The 21,827-nt window shown below is 56.0% G+C and overlaps 1 protein-coding gene across 3 annotated transcripts in view; it reads left to right on the forward strand.

Annotated features, from left to right (window-relative positions):
- Nucleotides 1–21,827, forward strand: part of ARHGEF7 (Rho guanine nucleotide exchange factor 7) — a 106,293-nt gene that overhangs the window by 54,550 nt on the left and 29,916 nt on the right. For all 3 annotated transcript variants that reach the window (XM_065902204.1, XM_065902205.1, XM_065902206.1), the window contains 3 exons: nt 2,834–2,922; nt 14,713–14,807; nt 15,014–15,109. In XM_065902204.1, coding sequence (XP_065758276.1) covers nt 2,834–2,922; nt 14,713–14,807; nt 15,014–15,109 — 280 coding nt within the window. The remainder of the gene's footprint in view (nt 1–2,833; nt 2,923–14,712; nt 14,808–15,013; nt 15,110–21,827) is intronic.

Consider the following 21,827-nt stretch of genomic DNA (forward strand, 5'->3'; position numbering starts at 1 on the left):
CGCTTCCCTCCGCCCCGCCTGTCCACCGAGATTTCGTCTTAGACCACAGTGCTCGTTTCTAGAGACTGTTCCTTCTTTTCCAGACGCCCTTCATTGTCGTGGTGCCTTTCCACTCTTCCGGGCCCCGGTTTCTTTCGAGGCGTTTTCGGCATGCGTGCTGTAAGCCGCCTGGATGGTTGTGTTATTTCTGCATCTCGGGACTGGTCCCCTTGTATGTTTCCTGTTTTCACTTCCTTGGTGCCCTAGTTCCTGAGCTTGTTTTCTATTTGCTGCTCTCTGGTGGCTAGCTGTTCAGTGGGTACCTCCTCTCCCGACGGCTGACCTTGGCTTCTGGGCCCCAGAGAGCTTTCTCGCCCTTGGGAAACCCCGAGGGTCCTCAGGAGGAGGTGTGGCTTTGGGTCGCACGCTGGGCGGGTCAGGCTCCGTTTGGTCTCTCCCGGGCGGTGCCCCCCACCCCAGAGCAGCTTCTCTGGCCGGCTTCCTCTCAGGAGGCGCGCGGGGCTCTGGGACCCCGTGTGCTGGGCCGGGGCCGCCCTGGGTCAGGGCCGCCGTGCGCAGCCTTCGTTACACTCCGCGCCTGTGGGGGGTCCCAGCCCCCTCTTCTCAGCACACCTGTGTCTACGTTCTGTTACCAGCACTGTGTGACGTGTGCTGCGTGAAAGGGGGGCAGGCTGCCTGAGCTGCCCTGGAAGGTGCGCTGTTCCGTCTCAGGGGCTCCCCTGCCCTCCTCACAGGGGGTGGGGCCTGTTTTTAGCTCTTGGGTGGGCCGCAGAATGTTTTGTTTTGCTTAGGACACTAGGAAGGCTCCGTGTTTTAAGATCTGTTTCCTGTGCATTTTCCCCTGTCACGAGTGGCCGTGACTGACCTCTGTGGTGTTGCATTAACACGTCCAGGTTCTCTCTCGAGGTGCTGGAGGCCCCTGGACCCGCAGGTCTGCGGTTCTGCCGCCTGCACCTCCCCGGCCAGCAGGCGCCAGCCCCTGCCCTCCCGGCTCTCCTTCGGGGCGCCGGCCTTCTGCAGAGGGCGCGTGGCGGCCCCTCCGTGTGACAGCTCAGGGCGCGTCTGGGCGCAGTGTGCTCCTGACACCTCCCACCCCAGAAGATTCTGTCTGGAGCCCAGCATGTTGTATGCTCTCCTTTTTTTTTTTTTTTTGAGTGAGAAAAGACAACCTCTTAGGACCTAAACCTTGATTTGGCTGGGTCTCTTCTGCCTGTCTCTTGTTTTTGTAGAATGTTCGCATGTAGCTTGCTTTAGAAATCCTTTTTCTTTTGGTTCTCATGGTAAAGTGATTAAATGTTGTTAACTGGTGTTAAGAGGTATGTCTTAAACTTAAGAATTGATAAAATTAGGCAGTTGGCAAATGATTTGCTTTTAAAAAATTGAAAGCAGATTTAAGTCACTCATGAATTAAGCTCGCTTGACCCGTGTTGCCGTGTGACTTCTTTTTGATCCCAGGGCTGTGGTTCAGGCTCAGCCATCTCCACTTTACTGTCGTTGCATATGCCTCCTCCAGATGGCGTATTTTAAGGAGGAAAAGGCATTTTTTTTCCTTCAGATGGAAACATCACTTTTTTTCCCACAGTTAAATGGTAAGATGCAGATATAAGAATAGGGAGGGAAGTTTTCCTTCTTGTATCTCTCGTGGCTTAAAAGTTACTTATTTCCGTGGAGTTCTCTTTTCCATTCCGTGGACAGAGAGAATTGTTTCAGCTGGGAATAGCACCTTCTGTTTTGTTCTGTATTTTCACCCTTTTGGAAACCCTTACAGAGAGGCATTGAAGGAAGATTGAGGCCAGCCGCTCCACAGGAGAAGGGGACCCATAGCTAAAGACAGGCGTTTTGCTTTGGGCTTTTCATGGGTTTCCGGAGCTGAGAAGCGCATGGAAACACAGCACATGGGATCTGGGACGCGGTGCGCGAGGGGGTTTGGAGGGCAGCCCTGCCAGAGAGAGGTCCTGGACAGGTGTGGTCAGGGGCACCGCCAGCCGTCTTCGGCAGGGCCCTGCGGAGGAGGCGCGGGGTGCGCCCGTTAGAATTTCCCCTCTCCCCGCCAGCCGTGGGCCGCTACCAGCCTCTGTAGCTGGAGGTCCAGGGCTAGACCCCCACCCCCACAGAGCCTCGGTGACAGACACAGCCCCTCGCAGAAGCGGGGACTGATGGGCACTCGTGCACACACCTCGAGCCACAGAGCCGCCAGGCGCTCCTCCAGTGCCTGTGCTGAGGAAGTCTGTCTTGAGTGGAGTTGGATGAAGGCCTGCGATGCACTTGAATCCTTGCAGTAACCGTGACCACTTTCCTTTGGTTTTGGCTTGGAGGTTCTGAAGACAGTGTGGCTTTTCTCAGCGCCCTGCCTGGGGTGGCTCTCTCCTCTGTCTATCGCTGTGTTAGCAGGCCCTCTGCGCTCTCAGTGACCTGGGCCCCTCCAAGATGCACTCCAGCCTGCGAGTCTAGATGTCTTAACACTGCATCCCCTTAACTGCCTGCGTACCTTCTGGTTCTGGGGGGCCAGACTTCACCCATACCGCACCCTGAGCTGACGCATGGCTCATGGGTTCTTTTGTTTGTTGACAGCAGCGGTATGTAATCCGTGAGGTGCTCAGCTGAACGGGCAGGCTGGGCTGGGTGGGGAGGCCCAGCTGTGGGGGGCTCTGACCCCCGGGAGTTGACCGTGAGGAGGGGGTGCAGGCTGGGGCCTCTTGGCCGCATGCACTTCTGCTCCACCTCCCTGTGGTCTGGGGCTCAGCTGGAGCCAGAGGCCGGGCCGTGGGGGCTGCTGCGCTTGGAGGTCTTGCCCGGAGCCATGAGTGAACCTGCCCTCCCGTCTTTATTTCAGAGAAGCCTGTGTCACCGAAATCCGGAGCCTTGAAGAGCCCTCCCAAAGGATTTGATACAACTGCCGTTAACAAAGGCTACTACAGTGTGGTGAGTGACTGAGGGGCGCTTTTAAAGAATAACTTGTTTTTTTCAATATCTGAAACTCGACGTGTAGAATGGGGGTTGCCTGGAGAAGGGGGTTACCGGCCATGCTGACTCCTGCTCCCGAGGTCGTTCTGGGACATTCTTACGTGTTTGTGTTTGTGTCTGCAGTTGTCCCTGTTTTTGTTGCATAACCTGGTGTTGGGATTATTTCCCCATATGGTTTCCAGTCTTCAGCATGGGACTTTAAAAGGTCATAATGTGATTTGCAGATTTAGGTGCCCTTAGGCTCATATTCAGAGCAGGTAGTCAGTTCTTTAGACCGGTACAGTGTTTAGTTTATTTTGTGTGTTACCATAGTCTTTCCTGGGATTGATGTGTGTGTATATGTAAATAGTATGAAGTTACAGGTGAGCATCTGGACATAGTACATAGTGAAGACAAGTGTTTCAGAATCCTGAAACTTGCTGCCTTCTGAAACCTGAGCAGTTTGTGAGCTTGACCAATGCCCGTGATGGTGAGTCTCACACCTGGCCCACGCCCTGTGCGCCTAGCTGCTGCCTCTACTGTGGGCTCGTGGGGCTGCCTTCTCTTCCCTTTCGGGGGTAAGACACTGCTTTCTTTCCCGGGGAGGCTGCAGGGGGCAAGGAGTGCCATCCTGATTCCCAGTGACATCCCGGGGCGGGAGCCCCTTGCTTCTGTGTCCATCGGGGGCCGTATCAGAGGACTCCCGTCTGTGTCCATCGGGGGGTGGTATCAGGACTCCCGTCTGTGTCCATCGGGGGGTTGTATCAGAGGACTCCCGTCTGGGTCCATCGGGGGCCGTATCAGAGGACTCCCGTCTGTGTCCATCGGGGGTTGTATCAGGACTCCCGTCTGTGTCCATCGGGGGTTGTATCAGGACTCCCGTCTGTGTCCATCGGGGGTTGTATCAGGACTCCCGTCTGTGTCCATCGGGGGTTGTATCAGGACTCCCGTCTGTGTCCTTCGGGGGTTGTATCAGGACTCCCGTCTATGTCCATCGGGGGGTTGTATCAGGACTCCCGTCTGTGTCCATCGGGGGTTGTATCAGGACTCCCGTCTGGGTCCATCGGGGGTTGTATCAGGACTCCCGTCTGGGTCCATCGGGGGTTGTATCAGGACTCCCGTCTGTGTCCATCGGGGGGTTGTATCAGAGGACTCCCGTCTGTGTCCTTCGGGGGTTGTATCAGGACTCCCGTCTGTGTCCATCGGGGGTTGTATCAGGACTCCCGTCTGTGTCCTTCGGGGGTTGTATCAGGACTCCCGTCTGTGTCCTTCGGGGGCCGTATCAGAGGACTCCCATCTGGGTTCATCGGGGGTTGTATCAGTACTCCCGTCTGTGTCCATCGGGGGGTTGTATCAGAGGACTCCCGTCTGTGTCCTTCGGGGGCCGTATCAGAGGACTCCTGTCTGTGTCCATCGGGGGTTGTATCAGTACTCCCGTCTGTGTCCATCGGGGGGTGGTATCAGGACTCCCGTCTGGGTCCTTCGGGGGTTGTATCAGAGGACTCCCGTCTGTGTCCATCGGGAGGTTGTATCAGGACTCCCGTCTGGGTCCTTCGGGGGGTTGTATCAGAGGACTCCCGTCTGTGTCCATCGGGGGTTGTATCAGGACTCCCGTCTGTGTCCATCGGGGGTTGTATCAGGACTCCCGTCTGTGTCCTTCGGGGGTTGTATCAGTACTCCCGTCTGTGTCCATCGGGGGGTTGTATCAGAGGACTCCCGTCTGTGTCCTTCGGGGGCTGTATCAGAGGACTCCCATCTGGGTCCATCGGGGGTTGTATCAGTACTCCCGTCTGTGTCCATCGGGGGGTTGTATCAGAGGACTCCCGTCTGTGTCCTTCGGGGGCCGTATCAGAGGACTCCCGTCTGTGTCCTTCGGGGGCTGTATCAGAGGACTCCCGTCTGTGTCCATCGGGGGTTGTATCAGTACTCCCGTCTGTGTCCATCGGGGGGTTGTATCAGGACTCCCGTCTGGGTCCTTCGGGGGTTGTATCAGAGGACTCCCGTCTGTGTCCATCGGGGAGTTGTATCAGGACTCCCGTCTGTGTCCACTGGGGGCCGCATCAGAGGACTCCCGTCTGTGTCCATCATGGGAGTTGTATCAGAGGACTCCCGTCTGTGTCCATCGGGGGGTTGATTCAGAGGACTCCCGTCTGGGTCAATCGGGGGGTTGTATCAGAGGATTCCCGTCTGGGTCCGCCCAGGGTTTGTATCAGAGGACTGCCGTCTGGGTCCATCGGGGGGCCGTATCAGAGGAGTCCCGTCTGGGTCCATCGGGGGGTTGTATCAGAGGACTCCCGTCTGTGTCCATCGGGGGGTTGTATCAGGACTCCCGTCTGTGTCCATCGGGGGGTTGTATCAGAGGACTCCCGTCTGTGTCCATCGGGGAGTTGTATCAGGACTCCCGTCTGTGTCCATCGGGGGCTGTATCAGAGGACTGCCGTCTGAGTCCATCGGGGGGTTGTATCAGAGGACTCCCGTCTGGGTCCGCCCAGGTTTTGTATCAGAGGACTCCCGTCTGTGTCCATCATAGGAGTTGTATCAGAGGACTCCCGTCTGGGTCCATCGGGGGGTTGTATCAGAGGACTCCCGTCTGGGTCCATCGGGGGGTTGTATCAGAGGACTCCCGTCTGGGTCCATCGGGGGGTTGTATCAGAGGACTCCCGTCTGGGTCCGCCCAGGGTTTGTATCAGAGGACTGCCGTCTGGGTCCATCGGGGGTTGTATCAGGACTCCCGTCTGTGTCCACTGGGGGCCGCATCAGAGGACTCCCGTCTGTGTCCATCGGCGGTTGTATCAGAGGACTCCCGCAGGGGCCCGCAGTGCTGCCCTTGCCCGCTCCCGCCGGCTGCTGTGTGGACCCAGGTGGCCGTGCTTCCCGGAGGCCGGGCAGCAGCATGTGGCCCTCTTCGGCTTGAAGCGTGACCAGCGCCTTTCCAGAGGTCCGTCCGTCTGTAGCCGCGCTCACACGGGGAGGAGCCCCGTGCACAGGGCCTGCTGACTGAACCCGGGGAGGGGACACCTTGACTTCAGTCTCGCGTCCAAACTGTTGTTCACGTAGCTGAGAGCATAAACAGCATGCTGAACAGCCCGTGTGGTTGTTGGGACATCAGCGTGGAGAGTGTGGAGACCATCTTTCAGCGTCGCGCTCGTTTTGCAGAAGTGAACAAACCCGGTGAGTGAGTAAGGCAGGACTCAGTTTCAGCTTGCCTGAGCTCCATGCTTGTAAACCTCACAGGGAAGTAAACCGGGGGGCACGCGGCACACCTGGGCGAGTGGAGGAGACCGAGTGTGACGCTTTCCACACTCCGCCTGTCGCTGCGCCTGCATGGAGAGCCGCACACGGGACCGCACTTCACCCCACTGAGGGGCGAGCACCCGCTCCGGGGGTGAGGCCAGCGCGGGCCGAGGTCGCGGGAGGGTTTGGGGCCAGTGACTGCAGAGTGCTGTAGGTGGGGGGGTGCCATGGCTGGGGGAGTGCCCGAGGTGGGAGGGCGTCAGAGGCAGGGGAGTGCCCGAGGTGGGAGGGTGTCAGAGGCGGGGGAGCGCCCGAGGTGGGAGAGTGTGGGAAGCGGGAGGGTGTCAGAGGCGGGGGGCGGGGGGGGGGGGGGGAGTGCCCGAGGTGGGAGGGTGTCAGAGGCGGGGGAGCGCCCGAGGTGGGAGAGTGTGGGAAGCGGGAGGGTGTCAGAGGCGGGGGGCGGGGCGGGGGGGGAGTGCCCGAGGTGGGAGGGTGTCAGAGGCAGGGGAGTGCCCGAGGTGGGAGGGTGTCAGAGGCGGGGGAGTGCCCGAGGTGGGAAGGTGTCAGAGGCGGGGGAGTGCCCGAGGTGGGAAGGTGTCAGAGGCAGGGGAGTGCCCGAGGTGGGAGGGTGTCAGAGGTGGGGGAGTGCCGGAGGTGGAGGTATTGCAAACATTTGGAAGTTAAGGCGTGAGTGGGGAGGGTGTGTGTCTGCTGCTGGTATGTGAGGGTCCAGACCAACCACAACAACACCGGGGAGAGGACGAGGGTCTCAGTGGTTCACGGCTGTCCTCGGGCCGGTCACGCCTCTGCCTCCCGTTTCTGGGACGCCCACTGAGCATGTGTTGGCAAGCACTGGGTGTCACGCAGGCCTCCGAGGTGCTGTCCATTTTTCTTCTTTTTTTTTCTGTTCTAGGGAGTGTAAAATCTCTGTGGGTCTTTTTGTGTTTGCTCAGTTTTCTGACCTTGAGCCCCTCTAATGAAGTTTTCATTTTATTTATTGTAATTTTCAGTTCATAGTTTCCATTTGATTCATTTTATGGGTCAGTACATTCTGTATTTGAGTCACTGTTCTCATACTTTAAAAGAATTCTTTAAGCATAGTTTTCTTTAGTTCCTTGGACGCTTTGTCAAACAGTGCAGTTTTAGGTTGACCGTGCCCTTGAGAGAGAGCTAGCCCCCTGTGGCCCCCGCCCCGGAAGGCGCAGCCCCCGCCGCCTCAGCGCCACTCAGCAGGCGGGCCGTAGCTCTCCAGGTGAGCCAGCTGACACAGCCGTCCGGGGTCCAGGGGTCCCTGCAGCGCTCCCTGCAGACGCTGTGGCTCCCCGTCCTCACAGCGCCAGCCGTTTCAGGGCCTGAAAGTCCTCTGTGTCTTGCCTGTTCATTCCTTGCCACCCTCACCCCGACCCCTGGGGACCCCGATCTTTATAGTGTCCGAGTTGGAATCATCCGGATTGTCAACTTTTCTCTGATACTTAGGTTGGGTACCTGGTTGAGCTCCTAGAGGTAAATCGCCCCAGACAGGGTGCGGGGGATTCCCTCCTGACTCTGTGCCCCCAGGGATTTTAATGCTCAGGCAGGTCCAGTTACAGCGTCCGCTGTGGGCAGTGAGACTCACCCTGGAGGCAGTGACCTCGCGTCCCTCCCCTTGTGGATCTGAGAGGAGCTGTTGATTTTCGGTCTCTTTAGTTTTTACCTGTTGTTGGGTGGGTGACCACTCTCATGCTCCTCACCTGCAGAACCAGAAGGTGTTTCTCAAAAGAGAAACCGTTTGTAGAATTCTGAAAACACTCAAGCCTTTAATGTAGTATTTCTGATTCTTGAAATCCACCCCAGAAAGATTATCTGAGATGATTTCAGAGATTTTTGTGCAAGGATGTTTTCATAGGATGCTTTGTTTAGCAATAAGCTGCAAGCAACCTAAGTGTGTAGCCATGTACCGATGCCTCAGACACCAGTGGTGGATCCGTTTCTAATTCTTATAGGTGCAAACGGGGCTTTAAAAAATGTCAGCTCATGTTTTCATTTTAAGTACAATGAACAGAATATAAAATTAGGCAGGTAATGTGATTTTGTTGTATTAAAGTGTTACCACTGAAAGTAGAAGGCAGTGTGCCAGGGAACATGGCGGAACTGTACTCCTCGGTAGCGCTGGTAAAGGAGGCTTGGAGGGCTGCTCTGGCCCTGGAGCTCAGGCTGGGTTGGAACGTCCCCGGGAGTAGAGAGCTCGGGTGGCGGAGGCCGGGCTCAGACACGGAGGGTCACGGTGGAAGAAGAAGCCCCGTGACTGTGCTTTACACCAAGAGCTGACCCGTGTTTGGCGACAGAGCCCAGCGGGACAGCTTATTTTCGAGTGTGAGATGTGCTTCAGTCTCCGGTCAGTGAATGATCAGGAGCGCCCTTCCTTAGGTGCCTGGTGGGGCGTCGGGCCTTGTGTGCAGTGTTCGATGCCCTGCTGTGGGCTGGCCTGGGGAAGCCCCCCCACTGCCTGCACAGTCATGTCTCTGTAACCCGAATGCTGGTAATACTGGCCTCGGCCTTGTAGCATTAAGGGGGTTAGCAGTTGGCCTTAAGGTGCCTTGTAAGTGTTGGCCCTTAAGAGGTTTTCATGGTTATTTTGTTGTTTAGTCGCTCAGTCGTGTCCATCTCTTTGTGACCCCATGGACTGCAGCACTCCAGGCCTCGCTGTCCATCACCAACTCCCACAGTTCGCTCAAAGTCCTGTCCATTGAGTCGGTGATGCCATCCAACCATCTCATCATCTGTCATTCCCTTCTCCTCCTGCCTTCAGTCTTTCCCAGCATCAGGGTCTTTCCCAAGGAGTCAGCTCATCACATCAGGTTGCCAAAGTATTGGAGCTTCAGCTTCAGCGTCAGTCCTTCCAGTGAATATTCAGGGTTGATTTCCTTTAGGATTGACTGGTCCCAGGGACTCATGGTTATTAGGAAGTGTGTTCAGAAGCGTTTGAGGCCACCATTCCATTCTGTTTGCAGATGGGCATCCCATTTGAGGATTAATTACCCAGGGCGGTAGTCAAGGGTGACCGGATTGTGTAATTAGAGGGAGCAAGTGTGTGACCTCTCTGAGCTTGGTGGGTGTGACAGTGAAAGGAATTGGCTGCGCTTCTGGCCTGGTGACAGACCCCCGGCCAGGGGAGGTCAGCGAAGCCCTTCTCTTAGAGAAGCCGGATTCCCACTCCTTAGTGGGTGGACAGTCTTCCGGCGCCTCTCCTAGGGGACAGCAGGCTCCCCGTCACCATCAGAGAACGAGCTTTCCTGACTCTGTCCTCTGGGAGGAGAGCAGGCTGTCAGGAGCCTCCGTGTCCTGCGGCATGGTGGCTTTGTCTCCAGGGACCTGTCAGCGTTCCTTACGCAGCGGACAGAAGATGCACACTGTCTGTGTCCGCGCTCGCCTGGTGTCACGACAGGCGCGGCAGCTCTGTCTTTGAGAGACTGCAGACGTGACCCAGTAGGCAGCAGTCACTGTATGTTACATGTTAGAGTGGACGTCCGTCACGCTGTAGCAGACCTCCACAGGCCCTGCCTGTGCTCCAGACGGACCTACCCTCGTGTATCCCCTTGGCTCCTGGGGTTGCCCAGAGCCTCTGCCTGCTCGTCCGGGAGAACCCAGGCCTGGTGGCCAGAGGTTCGCCTGGAGCCACGCTGAGCCAGCCCCACCTTGGCTGCCTTCATCCCTCACGGCCTCTGCGTCTTCCACCTTGGCCAGGCCTGGTCAGTGCCTCCCCGCGGCCTGTACCGGGTCAGGCTGTTGGCGCACCGCCCGGGACGGGGCTGCCTGCTCTGTGTGCGCTTGGGGCTGCCCCTCCTCTCCTGGGTGCTCGTCCACACTGACCACCCGCGGCCCCGGCCCTCCTCTCCTGGGCCCTCGTCCACACTGACTGCTTGCTGTCCCTGCCCCCCCTCTCCTGGGCCCTCGTCCACACTGACCACCCGCGGCCCCGGCTCTCCTCTCCTGGGCCCTCGTCCACACTGACCGCCTGCTGTCCCTGCCCTCCGCTCCTGGGCCCTCGCTCACACTGACTGCCTGCTCCCTATTCCTGTCCTCTCCTGGGCCCTCGCTCACACTGACCGCCCACGGCCGCTCCTCTCCTGGCCCTCGCTCACACTGACCGCCCGCGGCCCCTCCTCTCCTGGGCCCTCGCTCACACTGACCGCCCACGGCCGCTCCTCTCCTGGGCCCTCACTCACACTGACCGCCCGCGGCCGCTCCTCTCCTGGCCCTCGCTCACACTGACCGCCCGCGGCCCCTCCTCTCCTGGGCCCTCGCTCACACTGACCGCCCACGGCCGCTCCTCTCCTGGGCCCTCACTCACACTGACCGCCCGCGGCCCCTCTTCTCCTGGGTCCTTGCTCACACTGACCGCCCGCGGCCCCTCTTCTCCTGGGCCCTCGCTCACACTGACCGCCCACGGCCGCTCCTCTCCTGGGCCCTCACTCACACTGACCGCCCGCGGCCCCTCTTCTCCTGGGTCCTTGCTCACACTGACCGCCCGCGGCCCCTCTTCTCCTGGGCCCTCGCTCACACTGACCGCCCACGGCCGCTCCTCTCCTGGGCCCTCACTCACACTGACCGCCCGCGGCCCCTCTTCTCCTGGGTCCTTGCTCACACTGACCGCCCGCGGCCCCTCTTCTCCTGGGTCCTTGCTCACACTGACCGCCCGCGGCCCCTCTTCTCCTGGGTCCTTGCTCACACTGACCGCCCGCGGCCCTTGCCCTCCTCTCCTGACCCTCGCTCACACTGACCACCTGCGGCCCCTCCGCTCCTGGCCCTCGCTCACACTGACCGCCTGTGGCCTGGGCAGGCTCTGTTCCCGCGGCTCCTGGCAGGGTCCTCGCTCCCTGCGGATGAAGACCGAGGTGAAGCTTTTCCGGTGGTGGCTAGTGCCGGGCCTGTGAGTGGAGGGAGAGCAAGCTGGGCCACGTGGGAATGGCCGGACGGGGTGTCTGTGAGGGTCCTTCCTGCCTCGAGGCCCACAGAGGTGTGCCGTCCAGGGAGGACACGCAGGGCTGGGATCAGGCCAGGCTCTGCTGGCCCTGAGGCTGGCTCTGGGGTTACGCCGAGCACCGTGGGCCCCCGGCTCCTGCTGGAGCTCTTGTGCAGTGAATCTTCAGCATCCCTCAGCCTTGTGAGTCCCCAGATTTAGGAATACTGTGAGCACGTAGCTCCTTTTAAATGGCACAATGACACAAGCATTTAACATCCACCCCCGACTCTTCTTGAGACTTAACGTCATGAAGTATTGAGGATACAGAAATCAGGACGCCACACTTGGTCAGTGGTGGCCGGGGTGCGCCCGCGGCCTCTGCTCTGGGAGCGGGAGGGCTGCAGGAATGGCTTCCTACAGCAGCCCTGCTGCCCTTCCTTCTCTCCTCTCTCTCCAGACTCTATTCATTAACAGCTGGGGTCCTGTCTAGTTACTTTTTGAAACTTGAAGTACCAGCAGTTTAAATAGAGTGGGCTGGAAGAATACGTGCAATGGTGATTTCTCCTTGTGGTGTGGGGGTTATAGTTAGGTGGGCAGAGAAGGGTGAGAACAGCTCTGCCAGTCTTGAGTTCAACCGGGGGTTGAATTCAGGCCCCCTGCATTGGGAGCACAGGCTCCTAGCCACTGGGCCACTAGGGAAGCCCCTGGGTGTAGTTTGTGACAGTATTAGTTTACTGTGTTCGGGTCAGATCTTGAAAAGTTTCTTTTGTTACATGTTCTGTTACATGTACATCAGTTATTTATCTTCAGAGGACTGTCGAGGACACCTGGAACATAGGACGCCCTCGGAATTTGCAGTGGCTCCCTTGCAAGGAGAGTGGCGCTCGGCGCTCCTTTCCTGGCAGCGATGAAGTGGTTTCTGCGGGCTGCGGGGCATGAGTCGGTTCTTTGTTTGGCTCTGCCGCTGCGGCTGACAGCCGGGGATTGTCTGTGAGCTGCCCAATGCGGTCCCCCTGTGGGCACCATTGTTGGCCAGGCCGCCCCACGCCTCCCGCCCTGGGGGGAGCTCGCGCGGCCGGGCTCTTGGCCCGCCCTCCTCGTGGTGCCCGGTGACGGCTGCTCTTCCCGGCCCTCTCTGGACCTGCCTGCGTGCGATGGAGCCGTGACATCCCATGGGGTCCTGCAGCAGCCAGAGCGTGCAGCAGTCCAGGAAGGGGAGACAGGTGATGGCCGGAGCCCCTGGCTTGCTGTGAGCTCGGGGAGGGCCCGGCAGCCTCTGCGTGGTGGACGCCCGCGCCGCGTGGCTCCCTCAGGGAGTCTGCGGAAGTCAGGGAGCGTGGCCTGGGTGGTTTGGGCGGGGTTGCTCTAGAGCCTGTCTTGAGCACTTAATTGAAGGTCGTGTTTGCAGCCAGTAGACGAAGCAGAGGCGGTCGCCAGCGCACTCTGCGTGGGTCTCGGGGCGCTCCGTGTCTGCTCGCCCCGCGCAGCGCCGAGGCTGAGGAGGGCCATTGACTGCCTTGCGCTTGCGCTCCCGACGCTGCTATCCGTGGGAGCTGTTTGTGTTTGTAGCGTGTGTGTCGGATTCCAAGCGTGTCCTTAGCAGAGTTGCTAATAGTTCCTGGTGTTTGTTCTTAGACATGGAGTCTGAGTTGAGCCTTTGTTTTCACGTTAACATAGGGGCTTTTTGTCTTACTCATCCGTGACATTTAAATTTTTTTTACTTCAGGGACCCACCCATGGTACTTGGTTTGCCTCGGGTCATTTTGTGAGGAGAAGATGGGGATAATGTGGATGCAGCGCATCCCCTGGTGACGCAGAGGCAGGGTCACTTGGTGCCCCCGTCCTCCAGTCCTCTGACACTCAGGCCCACTGAGTGTCTCTTGGAGGGGAGGTGTCTAACTGTGAGAGTGGCAGCCACATTTCCCCACGAGGCAGGGTCTCCCAGAGCGGCCCCTCCCCGTCCGCTGGCATCTGTGAATAGGTCCATTCAGGGGCGGGACGGAGCGGAGCCCAGAGCTGCGGCAGCGTGGCCGAGCCTGGTCCCCCGCGTGACTCGTGCCGTGCCGCGTCAGGTCCCCTGCGCTCACGAATGGCTCTGCTCCCCTCCGGAACGTGGAAGACCCTAGTGAGCACACAGCGGTTCGGGTGGCTCGTGTCAATGCTGAAATCGAAATTTAGCTAATGATTGCTTTTTTCTTAAATGTTTAAACATACCTTTTGATTATCGAAAACCGGGGGAGAAAGACGAGCATGTTTGGAGTCTTTGTTCTGTCTGATTTCTTCTGCAGGGTTAGTTTAGGAGCTAAACTAACTTTGGGAGATAGCACCTAGCGCAGGGAGTGGTAGCTCCTCAGAAGATGCAGGTGGTGGGACTCGGTGACCGGAGAAGGCGCTGGCCCGGACAGTGGGGTGGGGCCCACGGCTGTGCGGGGCTCCCTGCTCCCACGCAGCCCTTAGCCCAAGGCTGGAGAGGGGTGCGGGTTGGGCGCAGGTGCACCTCTCCCCGCTTCACCCTTCCCCTGTAGAGGAGGGCTTGCCTGAGGATCGGAGGTGCTGTGGGGCGGGCACTCACTCAGCCGTCCAGGCTCCCGTCGGTCAGGCTCCGCCTGCAGACCTGCGCTGCCCCGCCTCGCCCTGCCCCAGGGGCCAGTGCTCCTGCGATTGCGTCTGAAAGGGGCTCGTGTTTCAGCCAGCTCTTTTACACTTGGATTTCTTTCTCGGTTTTTAGGGGTTGTTAGCTGCTTTTGTCTATATATATTGCAGGCTTTCAGGAAACATGTTAATTTCAAGGTTGATTTATAATTATTCTCCCAGAGATGGGAGAATACATACAGTGCATACAATGCTTGTTTTATGCTGGTGGACCTTTTATTTGTAACGTGTACCGGATGATCTGAGACGGTCACCTTCTCTGGTGAAGGTCTGCAGTGCCCAGAAATTGACTTAGAATGACTAGATGCCATCTGAAGGGTGAACTGCATGTTTTTTTTAGTGGATGCACTTTCCATATGTCACAGTGCATAGATTTTAAGGGTACGGGCCAGCGAGCTTTAACCGCTGTATATGTCTGTGTAACAACTACCCAAATCATGATGCGGAACTTGTCCATTACTCCAGAGATTGATCTCACGTCCCTCTCCCCACTGTCCCCCTACCCCCCATCCCTGCCCTCGCAGGTGAGTTTGGCCTGTCCTTAGGTTTTCCTTAGACGGGTGTATAGGATGCCCTCGTGTGAAAGGCTTCTCTTGCACAGCGCGTGCTTTGGAGAGGCATCCGTGCCTCCATGCTGTTGTGACTGTCAGCGGTTCCTTCTTTCCATCTAAACAGACGTAGCGTCACTCATCTGATGATGGAATTCATTCAGGCCCCTTTCTAGGTGTTCCCGTGTTAGGTGTGCTTGGCAGGAATATGAAGTCAGTTGGATAGCCTCGATAATAGCTCATTACCTGAATTTACTAGTTAGTAATCACAGGGAGTGATAACATTAAACACGTCAGTGTTACATAGAAGCAGCCGTGCGAATTGAATAATAGTGATGAACTTTCCAAAGCTTATACATCTTAATGTCAAATAATACTTACCATTTATTGTAGGTGCTACAGAATATTTTGGAAACAGAAAATGAATATTCTAAAGAACTTCAGACTGTGCTTTCAACCTACCTGCGGCCCCTGCAGACCAGCGAGAAGTGAGTTAGATGGTATTGTGTCGAGTGTTGGCACAGGGTCCCCTGGGCCGTTGCCTCGTGCTTTCAGAGAACAGCAGCTGAAAGGCGGGGACAGAAAGCAGCTGAAGACACAAGAGAGCTCCTTGTGTGTCGGGCTGCAGGGCGGGGAGGGGAGGGGAGCACGATTAAGACCGCTCACACATGTCTCCTGTTTTTCTCGGCTCTAGGTTAAGTTCAGCAAACACGTCACATTTAATGGGAAATCTGGAAGAAATATGTTCTTTCCAGCAAATGCTTGTACAGTCTTTAGAAGAATGCACCAAGTAAGTAAGAGGCTAATAATTGTAAAATTCAGATGGATACAACTGGTATTTGAAGGGTCAGGATTAACTTAACTTTTAGATTTCACATTTCTAATGGTGGATATTGGGTTATTTCGAATGTTTGGGGTATGTCAACTTCTACAGTGAAAGTGTGTTTTAGACTCTTCTCCTCGGTGGGACCTACTGCCTGCTCAGAGCAGGGAGAGAGGTTTCCTGTGAGCAGTGGTTCTTTGGGGTGGCGGCTGCAGAAGGGAGGGAGCGTGGAAGGGAGCACTGCGGCTTGGTGCTGGACCCCTGCCGAGGTCAGGGGAGCACAGCGTGCTGCTCACAGGCACGGGTGTCTCTGCTTCGTCCGAGTTGGTTTTTCTCACGTGGGTTTCAGGTACATTCAGGGCTGGACGCACGGCCAGCTTGCTCCGGGTCCCTTCTCATTCATCCTCTGCTTGCTTACGCAGCACCCAGCGTGTGCCAGACGCGTGTTAACGAGACAGAAGTGACCCCTGTCCTAGAGGAACTGGTAGTCTGTGGAGGGAGACAGCTTTTTAAAGACGGTAGAAGTAATTACAGACAGTAGTGTGGAAACGCTGTGGGGAAAGCTGAAGTTGGGTTTCAGGGGAGGTCGGCCAAGCACTGCAGTGACAGGAGCAGGCAGGCAGAGGCCGCTCGTGGGGGGCCCAGCCTCTCCACCACTTACTGTGTGGTCAGTCATCCACTCTGCACTCGTCCTCCTGTCTCCCGCCCTTGCGGCTCACCCTGTGCCCAGCACCCTTAACCTGGCGCACTTCCTGGAAGAGTGCTCTCCTGTGGCAGCCGCCGCCCTGCCCTTGCGCTGACGCCGCCCTGGCTCAGGCCGGCCTCTCCTCCCGTGTCCTGCACGGGCCTCCTGACGAGAACCTGACCTCCGGGCGGCCCTCTGCCCATCCGTCTCCCCAGCAGCGTCCGGCCTGAGCTCTGCTCAGAAGCTGGGGGTGCCTGGTTATTCCCGGGCTTGTCCCCAGCTGTGTCTCACAGACTGGCCTCGAGGGCCACAGGAGCGGCCCGAGGGCGCTGGGGAGCTGAGGTAGGAGGTCGGTCCCCGCATGGCGGCCGTCTGTGGGAGCCCTGCCCACACCCGGCTCCCGCCCGCTCTGCTGCACAGGCTCCGTCGGGGCGGGCCCGGGAGGCGCGGTGTGCCCGCCCTCCCCTCTGCTGCTGCGCGCGCTGTGCCCGGGGCGTGGGCAGTCCTGTCACGGCCCCCTCCTCCTGCGCTGCTGTCGCCTGTGTCGTTGCCTCTTCCTGCTCGCTTCTACCTTCTTAGGTTGCAGACTCCTCCGTGTGTTGTGGGCTGAGTTCCCGTTAGTCGTCTTACATTTTGTAGTGCTTCAGCTTATTGAAGAAACTACTGAAATAAACATTTGACATAATTGCTACTGGTTAAATAAACATTGTGTATTTAGTTTAAAGTTAATAATGAGGTGTGTCTTAAGATATAAATAAATTCATCTTTGTAGACACTGGACCGTTACTGTAACATTTTCACAGTAAAATAGTATTTGTTTTAGATTATTATCAAAATACAAATTTGAACTAGAGAATAGAGTTTATTTTGTCTGAAAGTTGTGTTTTGAATGATCCAAATAATAGAAACATGGGGATCCAGAGATGATATTAACCTTGTGGAATGGACCAGCTGGGACGCGCAGCACCCTCTGGTCCTGCTGGGCCGTCCCTCCTACAGAGCAGAGCAGAGGACTTGGGCTGACGAGGCGGTGATTGGGATCGGGGGCGCACCGAGCCAGGCGTCACGGCCGTCACCTCTGACCCCAGTGGGGTCTCAGTACAGTGGACTTCGTGTCAGAATTGGCCCACCGCGTGGCACCTGGGAGGTCCTGAGTAGCTCTTGCTGTAACCTCCAGACTTGCTGAATGAGACCGCATGATCCCGTGGAAACATTTCCAGCTCTAGAACCTCGTGCGTCTAGGAAGTTGGGAAGGGAAGGCACTCCAGTGGCACATGGGGCTGTGAGCGGATGGCTTGAGGCGGGGGCTGGAGCTGCGGGCTGGTGATGGGGGCTCCTCTGGGGGAGCCTCAGGTGCTGCTGCCTTCCCGGGCCTCTGGCATCCTTGAGGAAGTTGTCCGCATTCAGGGTTTGGGGTCCAGCAGGAGGGGGCTTGCCAGGGGCTGACAGTGCCCTTGAGGCTCCAGTGTGGAGTCACTCATGTCCCTGCATGGGGACGCCTCTCGGTCGGCAGTGGGCAGACTCGGGGGGCGCACGGGCTCACTCGGGTCACGGCCACACCCTCGGGAGCCTCCGGGGGGCTGCTGCTGAAGCTGGTTACTTAGCAGGCAGTGGGCAGACTCGGGGGGCGGGGGGCGCAGGGGCTCGCTCGGGTCACGGCCACACCCTCGTGCTGCTCTTGGTCTTCCTGGGAAGTCGGTGGCTGCTGGACCCTGAGCCCTTTCTTTGTGCAGTTAGCAGTGCCATCAGGAGCAAACGTGTCATGCAGGGACGTCGTGCGGCAGCTCTGCGTTCTCAGGCCTCTCCTGGAGCTCATCCCGCTCTGCTCCGGGGAAGGAGAAGGGCCCCTGGGGGTCCCCGCCTGCAGTGTTCTTCCTGGAGAGATTGCAGTGCCCGGCCTGTGTCGCTGCCTGCTACCAGACCACCACCAGCTCACCTGTGTCAGACCACCGACTGCTCGTCTGTATCAGACCACCAGTAACTCACCTGTGTCAGGCCACCGGTAACTCACCTGTGTCAGACCACCACCAACTCACCTGTGTCAGACCACCACCAACTCACCTGTGTCAGACCACTGGTAACTCACCTGTGTCAGGCCACCACCAACTCACCTGTGTCAGACGACTGGTAACTCACCTGTGTCAGGCCACCGGTAACTCACCTGTGTCAGGCCACCGACAACTTGCCTGTATCAGACCACTGGTAACTCACCTGTGTCAGACCACTGGTAACTCACCTGTGTCAGACCACCACCAACTCACCTGTGTCAGACCACCGGTAACTCACCTGTCTCAGACCACCACCAACTCACTTGTGTCAGACCACCGGTAACTCACCTGTGTGAGACCACCACCAACTCACCTGTGTCAGGCCACCGGTAACTCACCTGTGTCAGACCACCACCAACTCACCTGTGTCAGGCCACCGGTAACTCACCTGTGTCAGACCACCGACTGCTCGTCTGTATCAGACCACCAGTAACTCACCTGTGTCAGACCACCACCAACTCACCTGTGTCAGACCACCGACTGCTCGTCTGTATCAGACCACCGGTAACTCACCTGTGTCAGACCACCACCAACTCGCCTGTGTCAGATCACCACCAGCTCACCTGTGTCAGGCCACTGGTAACTCACCTGTGTCAGACCACCACCAACTCACCTGTGTCAGACCACCGACTGCTCGTCTGTATCAGACCACCGGTAACTCACCTGTGTCAGACCACCACCAACTCGCCTGTGTCAGATCACCACCAGCTCACCTGTGTCAGGCCACTGGTAACTCACCTGTGTCAGACCACCGACTGCTCGTCTGTATCAGACCACCGGTAACTCACCTGTGTCAGACCACCACCAACTCACCTGTGTCAGACCACCGACTGCTCGTCTGTATCAGACCACCGGTAACTCACCTGTGTCAGACCACCACCAACTCGCCTGTGTCAGATCACCACCAGCTCACCTGTGTCAGGCCACTGGTAACTCACCTGTGTCAGACCACCGACTGCTCGTCTGTATCAGACCACCAGTAACTCACCTGTGTCAGGCCACCGGTAACTCACCTGTGTCAGACCACCACCAACTCACCTGTGTCAGACCACCGGTAACTCACCTGTGTCAGACCACCACCAACTCACCTGTGTCAGGCCACTGACTACGTGCCTGTGCAGACCACTGATAATGTGCCTGTATCAGGCCACCGATAACTTACCTGTATCTGGTCACAGATAACTTACGTGTATCAGACCATGGATAACACCTCACCTGTTACCTGACCTTTCATAACTCTCCTGCATCAAACCATTGATAACTCTTGACCTGTGCAGGTCAGTTACTCAGTCATGTCCGACTCTTTGCAGCCCCATGGACTGCAGCACACCAGGCCTCCCTGTCCATCACCAACTCCCAGAGCTTGTTCAAACTCATGTCCATCAAGTCAGTGATGCCATCCAACCATGTCATCCTCTGTCATTCCCTTCTCCTCCTGCCTTCAATTTTTCCCAGCATCAGGGTCTTTTCCAAAGAGTCAGTTCTTTGCATCAGGTGGCCAAAGTATTGGAGTTTTCAGCTTCAGCATCAGTCCTTCCAATGAATATTTAGGACTGATTTCTTTTAGGATGGACTGGTTGGATCTCCTTCAGTCCAAGGGACTCTCAAGAGTCTTCTCAACACCACAGTTCAAAAGTATCAATTCTTCAGTGCTCAGCTTTCTCTATGGTCTAACTCTCACATCCATACATGACTACTGGAAAAGTCATAACTTTGTCTAGATGGACCTTTGTTGGCCAAGTGATGTCTCTGCTTTTTAATATGCTGTCTAGGTTGGTCATGGCTTTTCTTCCAAGGAGCAAGTGTCTTTTAATTTCATGGCTGCAGTCACCATCTGCAGTGATTTTGGAGCCCAGGAAAATAAAGTCTCTCACTGTTTCCACTGTTTCCCCATCTATTTGCCATGAAATGATGGGACCAGATGCCATGATCTTAGTTTTCTGAATGTTGAGTTTTAAGCCAACTTTTCACTCTCCTCTTTCACTTTCATCAAGAGGCTCTTTAGTTCTTTACTTTCTGCCAGATCTGCATGTCTGAGATTATTGATATTTCTCCCAGCAATCTTGATTCTAGCTTGTGCTTCTTCTAGCCCAGTGTTTCTCATGATGTACTCTGCATATAAGTTAAATAAGCAGGGTGACAATATACAGCCTTGACATACTCCTTTCCTGATTTGGAACCAGTCTGTTGTTCCATGTCCCATTCTGATTGTTGCTTCTTGACCTGCAGAAGATTTCTTAGGAGGCAGATCAGGTGGTCTGATAGTCCCATCTCTTTAAGAATTTTCCACAGTTTGTTGTGATCCACACAGTCAAATGCTTTGGCATAGTCAATAAAGCAGAAGTGGATGTTTTTCTGGAACTCTCTTGCTTTTTCAGTGATCTAGCAGATATTGGCAATTTGATCTCTGGTTCTCTGCCTTTTCTAAATGCAGCTTGAACATCGGGAAGTTCTTGGTTCACATACTGTTGAAGCCTTGCTTGGAGAATTTTGAGTATTATTTTGCTAGTGTGTGAGATGAGTACAATTGTGCCGTAGTTTGAGCATTCTTTGGCATTGCCTTTCTTTGGGATTGAAATGAAAATTGACCTTTTCCAGTCTTGTGGCCACTGTTGAGTTTTCCAAATTTGCTGGCATATTGAGTGCAGAACTTTCAAAGCATCATCTTTCAGGATTTGAAATAGCTCAACTGGAATTCCTTCACCTCCACTAGCTTTGTTTGTAGTGATGCTTTCTAAAGCCCACTTGACTTCGCGCTCCAGGATGTCTGGCTCTAGGTGAGTGATCACACCATCATGATTATCTGGGTCATGAAGATCTTTTTTGTATAGTTCTTCTGTGTAATCTTGCCACCTCTTCTTAACATTTTCTGCTTCTGTTAGGTCCATACCATTTCTGTCCTTTATTGTGCCCATCTTTGCATGAAATGTTCCCTTGGTATCTCTAATTTTCTTGAAGAGATCTCTAGTCTTTCCTATTCTGTTGTTTTCCTCTATTTCTTTGCATTGATCATTGATGAAGGCTTTCTTATCTCTCCTTGCTATTCTTTGGAACTCTGCATTCAAATGGGTATATCTTTCCTTTTCTCCTTTGCCTTTCGCTTCCCTGCTTTTCTCAGCTATTTGTAAGGCCTCCTCAGACAGCCATTTTGCTTTTTTGCATTTCTTTTTCTTGGGCATGGTTTTGATACCTGCCTCCTGTACAGTGTCACGAACCTCTGTCCATAGTTCATCAGGCACTTTGTCTATCGGATCTAATCCCTTGAATCTGCTTGTTACTTCCACTGTATATTCGTAAGGGATTTGATTTAGGTCGTACCTGAATGGTCTAGTGGTTTTACCTGTTTCTTTCACTTGTTACCAGACCTTTGATAACTCCTCACTTGGTATCTGACCATTCTGATAACTCTTCGCCTGTTAGCAGGTCCTTGATTGATGACACCTCTTGTCAGACCACCCCCTCCTATCATCAGATCAATGATGGAACCACAGTAACAGGCCTTGCTGACCCCGCACTAATTGTCACAGCTTGGTGTGGGGCCACCAGGAGGCTGCAGGGGGATGCGGTGACATCCCCATGCTCTGCTACACGTCTTCATGGTCTCAAACCCGCCTCTGGAAGCACGAGAGAGAACCACGATGAAAATCCTCTCTCTCAATTCTTAAGTCGTGTTCTGCCTGGATGGTCTTTGTGAGTGTTGCATGTTCCATTATTTCGGTGATCTACATGCTGTTGCGTGTGAGGTGTGTCGGCATAATACCTGGGCTCCAGTTAAGACCAGCATGCCACCTTTATGAGCTCTGGCTGCTCCTACAGGTTGGCGAGTGGATGGACTGTGAGAAGATTCATGAGCTGATGGTGGCGAGAGCAGTGCCTTCTCGCAGCGTCGGGTTGAGAGAGGGAGTAAACCTCCAGAGCCGATGGTGGGCAGGAAGAAGGAAGGTCTCACTCG

The sequence above is a fragment of the Muntiacus reevesi genome, chromosome 11 (assembly GCF_963930625.1).
Source record: "Muntiacus reevesi chromosome 11, mMunRee1.1, whole genome shotgun sequence".
In the NCBI taxonomy this organism is placed as follows: Eukaryota; Metazoa; Chordata; class Mammalia; order Artiodactyla; family Cervidae; genus Muntiacus; species Muntiacus reevesi.